Source organism: Hyperoodon ampullatus, assembly GCF_949752795.1.
Source record: "Hyperoodon ampullatus genome assembly, chromosome: X".
Classification (NCBI taxonomy): domain Eukaryota; kingdom Metazoa; phylum Chordata; class Mammalia; order Artiodactyla; family Ziphiidae; genus Hyperoodon; species Hyperoodon ampullatus.
In genome coordinates this window covers 43,136,700-43,143,067 of record NC_136913.1, presented here as the reverse complement: position 1 = coordinate 43,143,067, position 6,368 = coordinate 43,136,700, and the positions used below count along the sequence as shown (strand labels likewise).

At 57.5% G+C, this 6,368-nt stretch overlaps 1 protein-coding gene across 1 annotated transcript in view; it reads right to left on the bottom strand.

Annotated features, from left to right (window-relative positions):
- Window positions 1-1,498: 1,498 nt before the first annotated feature.
- RBM10 (RNA binding motif protein 10) overlaps window positions 1,499-6,368 on the bottom strand; it is a gene marked incomplete at its 5' end in the record, with an annotated part of 28,975 nt that continues 24,105 nt past the window's right edge. The window contains 13 exons of the mRNA XM_079727283.1: window positions 1,499-1,842; window positions 1,937-2,066; window positions 2,142-2,248; window positions 2,593-2,667; window positions 2,747-2,935; window positions 3,011-3,076; window positions 3,172-3,321; window positions 4,313-4,477; window positions 4,565-4,656; window positions 4,742-4,859; window positions 4,945-5,087; window positions 5,191-5,377; window positions 5,985-6,257. Coding sequence (XP_079583409.1) covers window positions 1,717-1,842; window positions 1,937-2,066; window positions 2,142-2,248; window positions 2,593-2,667; window positions 2,747-2,935; window positions 3,011-3,076; window positions 3,172-3,321; window positions 4,313-4,477; window positions 4,565-4,656; window positions 4,742-4,859; window positions 4,945-5,087; window positions 5,191-5,377; window positions 5,985-6,257 — 1,821 coding nt within the window. The 3' untranslated portion in view covers window positions 1,499-1,716. The remainder of the gene's footprint in view (window positions 1,843-1,936; window positions 2,067-2,141; window positions 2,249-2,592; window positions 2,668-2,746; window positions 2,936-3,010; window positions 3,077-3,171; window positions 3,322-4,312; window positions 4,478-4,564; window positions 4,657-4,741; window positions 4,860-4,944; window positions 5,088-5,190; window positions 5,378-5,984; window positions 6,258-6,368) is intronic.

The window sequence follows — 6,368 nt, the reverse complement described above, 5'->3', positions numbered from 1 at the left end:
ATTAGTTGACATTCTACTGTATAGGAGATATTTCTCTTCTCCTCCACGTATTTATTCTTTTATCCATTAATTTCTGTAAGTATGGACTTACGGATTCTTGAACCTTATCAAATGCTCTTTCTGTGGTTGAGATTGTTACATTTGTTTACTTTTGGTCTGTTAATGTAGTGCACTACATATATAACTTCCCTAATGTTGACTCAATTTTGCACTCCTGAGATAAACTATTTGATCAAAACGTATTTGCTAAATATAATATTGGATTCATTTAGCTAAGTTTTTTTTTAATAAATGTATTCCTTTCTTTTTGGCCACACTGGGTCTTTGTTGCTGTGTGCAGGCTTTCTCTAGCTGCGGCAAGCGGGGGCTCCTCTTCCTTGAGCGGGCTTCTCACTGTGGTGGCTTCTCTTGCTGTGGAGCATGGGCTCTAGGCATGCGGGCTTCAGTAGTTGTGGCACACGGGCTCAGTAGTTGTGGCTCACAGGCTCTAGAGCGCAGGCTCAGTAGTTGTGATGCACGGGCTTACTTGCTCCACGGCATGTGGGATCTTCCCGGATCAGGGCTTGAACCCGTGTCCCCTGCATTGGCAGGCGGATTGTTAACCACTGCGCCACCAGGGAAGCCGTAGCTAAGACTTTATTAAGGATTTTTAATCTACAGGTGTAAGTGGCTTGAAATGTTCTCTTCTTGAATTATCTCATCTGTTTTGGGGATCAAGATTACACCAGCCTCGGGCTTTTTCATCCCTCTCCTTACAACTTGTGTAGGGTGATGTCACAATGCAGACTACTAAGTGAGGGAGGAGGGGCTTTGAACCACTTGCTCTTCCTACACTACCTCCCTTCCACCTTCTTGTCTTAAAAGCATGTATGTTTTGGGGAGGGGCGGTTCCTGGCCCCGTTTCACAGCCCAGCCTCCCAAGGCCCGGAGAAGGCAGCCCCAGCTTCGTGTTCCACTGCACTCAGACCTGTGCTGAGAGCACACGCATACTTGTGAATCACAGGGTGTAGATTGGTTAGTGGGACTGGAGGGATAGGGTGCTGTGGTAAAAGCCACGGAGCGGATGGGGACGAGGGTGGACCCAACTGGTGGGGCATCCCTGGGACTGGCAGGCTGATTCTCTTATCTCCACACCTCTGGCCTCCTCAGCCTGTTGAGGGCACCACTGGCGCCAGAGTGCCTATCGTTGTTCACTCAGAGATGCCCTCAGGCATTGTCCCCAGACCCAAGTACAGTTTAGCCTTGCAGCCGTACAGCAAGTGCAGCTGCGGGGTGGCAAGGCCAGGGGATGGGGGGTTCCTAGTCCTGGCTGTGACCCAGAGGGTCTTCAAGCCTGACGGTGCCCTGGTGGTGCTTGGTTTCCTGGTACAGCATGACCTGCTGGACCCGATAATGGTGAGGGGCTGTGACCAAGATCTTGTCCATCTGTGTTTATGTCCCTGTATCTGTGTGGGCCACAAACCACTCTGGGACATGAGAAAGAGACATGCAAGCTGCAGACTTTTCAGCTTTTATTACAAAAAGAAATACATGAACCCAGCCCAGTTTTCCAATAAAAGTCACCAACTCAAAAGTCTGACTTGGTCAGGGCCTCTCTGGATAAGGGGTTGGGATGGTAGACAGGTGCAGGGCCCCCGCTCTGACCACCCAACAATTTCATTCACCCCCGCTCCAGGCTGGACACCCAACATAAGTATAAGTAGGTCTTGCAGCTGCTCACTGGGCCTCGTTGAAGCGCGTCACCATTGTCTTGTGCAGCGTCTCCTTGTATGACTCGGTTGAGGTGACCCCATAGGAGCTGCCTCGGGCACCCAAGCCGGAGCCCCGCACCCGTGTCTGGGCCTGTGTGAGGGAGGCAGACTCTGTCAGGTTGGGCAGGGGCCAGGGCTACAGCAGAGAGTACTGGAGGATGGGGATGGGATCCCCGCAGACTCACCTCAATGGGAGTCACAATGCCCTGTTTCTTGCGGCCCAGGCCACTGCCCTCTTTCCAGCCCATAGCCTGGAGCATGCGACTGCCAATGTTGTCACTGCCCAGCCCATCCCGCGTGGGCTGCTCAAAGTCCCTGCAGGAGACAGCGGCACAGTGTGAGCGACTGGCCTGCCGGCCCCAGGTCCCCGACCTGGCCCCGGGCACTCACACAGAGGCCGCAGACATGCCGCTATACTTCCTCCTCTTGGGCTCCGGCGGCTCAGGGATGCCATACTTCTCTCTGCGTTCAGCTGCGCGGTCCCGGTACTTCATTTGCTGAAAGAGTGTGTGTGAGAATGAAGGAGCTGATCGCTATTTGCAGGAAACATGGGCACAGCTGGGGGGCCCCCACAGGGAGCTAGATCTGGCGAACAGATCTGTGGTCCTGTGAATGCCAGCAGCCAGCATGGGGGCATCGGGAAGAAGCCTTGCAGGGACAAGACGTGAGGTGGCTGATGGCAGCCAGGCTGTGTCTAGCTGAGGAACCTGAGCGCCAGCTGCCTGCACGGATGGAGCACTTGGTAAGGGACCGAGGGATGGAGCCCAGGAGTGCTGCCTGCATGGATGGAGTGCTTGGTAAGGAACCGAGGGATGGAGCCCAGGAGTGGGTCACACCTCACCTCCATGTCATTCTTCTCAAGTGCCTCCAGCTCATTTTCTGACAGGTGGGCTCGCCGGTGAATCTCAAGGTTTTGCTGCAAGGAGGACAGGAGGAGGAGTGAAGCGGCTGGGCCGGGCCAGGACAGGGTTCCTGGCCAAGCCTCCCTCAGTCACCTTGTGGAGCCCGGAGAGCTGCTGGTGGCGGATGAGTGCCTCCTTGCTGGGGAACTGGCGCCGGCAGAGCAGACAGGCCAGCTTCTGCCAGTCAGTGAGCTTCTCCTCCCGCTCCGGGCCCCCGCGCTCTTGCTCCTCCTCGCTGTCACTCTCCCCGCTGTAGGCTGCCACCAGCCCCCTCGGTGGGCTCTGTAAAAGGTGAGGGCGAGAGATCAGGCCTGGCTAGCTCAGAGCCCCGCCCTTCTTTCCGCCCTGGGCACTCACTGGGCGGTCATCACTGGCCAGTTTTGGGAGGTCCATGCTGGTGTGCTGTCTCTCGGCTAGTGCTCCCTGGGGTGGAGGAACACAGAAATTCAGAGATTCCAAGGAAGGACCAAAGGGATGACGAGACTGGGGGCAGGGCGCGGATGGACAGCCACACACACCTTCTTCTCGAGGATGGCGTAGCCGGCATCTGCAGTGGCCGACTCCCGCCTTTCATCGTCTCGCAGGGAACTGATGGGCTGGAAGCTGTTTTTGAAGTTTTCTTTTTGCTTGTTGAGGCTGCGGGCCCAGCGTTCCATGTCCTTGGCAATCTAGGGGCGAGGGTGGGGGTGAGGCTCTTAGGAATCCTCCGACTGCTGGGGTCACCAACTCCAACCTCGGCCCTTGCAGCAGCCCGCCCCTTCCTGCCCTGCAGCCTCAAGCAGAAGGTGAGAGAGGCCGAGGTGAAAGTCCCCATTCCTCTGTCATCCTGTCATCAGTGCTCCTCAGCACGTCCCTCCCCGGCTGTGCCCCCATTCTCCTCATGGGCACCCACGCTATTAGGTTTGCCGCGTGTTTTCATTTTATCGTTCTAAAATGCAAAGAATGGCTTGCTCTGTGTATAATTTTAATTTACACGTGTGATACTATGCCACGTTCCATGTCGTTGCCCAACCCCAACCCCCAGGCACAACACCATTTTTAGAATTTACCGGGCTGCCAAAGGAACACGTAGTTCTTGCTTCTAAGTGTTGCACCCAGACTGTCATATTCTTCCTCCACAGACAAGACACTGAGGTTCCCTCCAACTGCCCACCACCACAGAACACTGCGATGGTTGTCTTCCTGCCCACCCCTTTACGGGCCCGCGAGAAGTTCTCTGGGCTATATATACACAGACAGACGCGGACCCACCCTCAGGTGTGGTTCTGGGCCCAAAGGAGCATGCATGTGCATTTGTTTCCACAGGAAGGGCTAGCCTGGCTTCAGGCGTGCCCCCACCAGCCCACATTGCCACCAACAGCACAAAGGTTCCCACCAGGGGGTGGGAAAGCAGACAGGGCACACTTGGATGGCACTGGCCACCTCAGGGAGGTGGGCAGCCCTACCATGTACCTGGTAGGGAGACGGCCCTGGCTCAAGGTCACGCAGCAAAGAGCAGAGCTGGACCGGGAGCCTGGTCTCTCCTGAGCACAAGTACTGCCCACGTGCACATCCACCGCCATCCCCTCCCTTGGCAGCGGAGGATAACAGATGACAGAATGGCATTCATCAGAAGACACCTAACGGCCAGCCAGTGACTGCTGGACTCCCAGTGTTCACCTGTTGGGCCGTCTTGGTCTTGTGCTTTTCCTTCTTCTCTTTGCCCTCCTTTGAGGGCGCCCCCGTTTCCTTATGCCCATCAGCTGACTGCTCCAGGGCAGGAACATAGGTCCGCCTTTCCCCATCCCAGTACAGGTACTGCTGGCTCTGAGCATTGTAGTAGTACTGGGGGAGGTGGGGGAGAAGGGGCGTGAGGGAAGGCCTCGAGGAGGGGACTGCAGACCCCGCCCACTCCCCAGACTGCCCTATCACCTGAGAGTTGGGGTCGTAGTAGAGGCCAGTCTGGGGGTCATAGTAGTAGCCAGATGTCTCGTCGTACTGGTAGGTGGAGACGTCAGGAACAGCTGGAGAGTGGGAAGAGGGGGTCGCACTCCTCTCTGCTTTGTTAAGGAACTCCCCACCCCCTCACCGTAGGCCATGGCTACTCACGGTACTGGCTGTAGGACTCCTGGGCAGAGGGACTCGTGGCTGGTGGCAGGGAAGAGCTGGGATGGGTGGGGCTCTGGAGCTCAGATTTGAGCACAGCGGGTGACATGATGGTGTATGACTAGTCACGGGGCAAGACAGGGGAACAGGGCTCAGTGTCTACCAGTGCCCCCATGGCCCCCAGGACCTCCCTTGATTTTCCTCACCTGGCTGTTGGCAGCAGTGCCCTGGCTGCCACTCGCTTCAGCTGCTGACTGCTGGTAGACACCAGGGGTGGCACCAGGCTGGGTGCGGGAGAAAGCCTGCAGGGACACAGAGTCTGCCCCAGGCTCCAGGGAGGCCTCGGGACCTGTAAAGGGGGACAGGGAAAAAGGAGAACGTGAACGGCAGGGCCCAGGACCCTATGCTTGCTGGTCCCCACCATGGGCTCAGGGAGAGATGCTGAGGCTAACCTGCTCCGGCTGGGTCCCCTTTGGTTCCAGTGATGCCGGGGCCCTTCGCGCCCTTGAGGTAGCCATGGGCATAGAGAGAGGACTCTGTGCCCTGGCTGCTGCCATAGCCCTCATCCTGTTGGTAGTAGCTGTAGTCGACCGGTGGCTCCTCGGGGGTGGCCCAGGCACCCTCCCCACCCTGGGAGGCCTGAGGGGCAGGTGGGAGGGGTTCATTAGCAGAGGAGGGGGCACAGAGGGGAGGGGAACCGGCTAAGAGACGTCTGCCCACAGGTGAAGCAAGTGTCTGCTGACAGAAAGCATGCAGCCCTCAAACAAGGGCCACCCGGCCAGAGCAGAGCAGGGTGGTGACAAAAACAAGACTGGAACAAAGACATGCGCCAAAACGCTCCCAGGGCTGACAGTGGTACGTGTGTCGCGTGATACATGTGTTGGGTGTCAGACCAAGCAAGATACCATCCTCCCCTTCTTTATTCTCATCTGCCAATTTTCTTACAGCCACTTATACATTCCCTTTTATCAAGAAAGGTTGTAACAATTCAGGATGATCTACAACTACCAAACAGAGCAGACAAGCAGCCGCGACGGCGCTGAAAAGGAAAGCCGGGGAGGAGGTGCCTGGGAAGGGAGCTGCAGTGAGGACCCCACAGCCCCCCACCGGCGACCACTGTGAGAGGTTTTCGGGGCCACAGGAAGCCAAAAACAGCAAGCCAGCCCTCCTGTTTGCAGAGAGGGAGCGGGAGGGTGGAGGCGGCCCAGGTACAGGGATGCTGGGGTGGAGAGGAGTCTCTGAGTACCTGCGAGATGGCCCACTGGGCCGCGGCAATGGCAGTGCTGGCCACAGAGGCAGCATTGATGCGACTGCCTTCGTTGGAGGCCATGTCCCTGGGGAGGATGTCAGAGACTGGGAGTGAGACAGGAGGCCCCAAGCTGGGGGGCAAGCTGGGAAAGGACACAGGTGGGGGCCCTGACCTCTTAGAACCCTTGGCAAACTCAACGTTGATGGTCTTGCCGTCGATGGTGAGCGGCGGGTGCAGGGCCTGCAGGATCTGCAGCAGCTGGGCTGCCTCCTGGGGGAGGCGGGGTGGGGGGGCAGGGGCAGAAGGGTCAGGCCCGGGGAGGTCCCCGGCTCCATTGCCCCATTTCCAGGCTTGGGGCCGCGGTGGGGGGCTAGGGTCAGG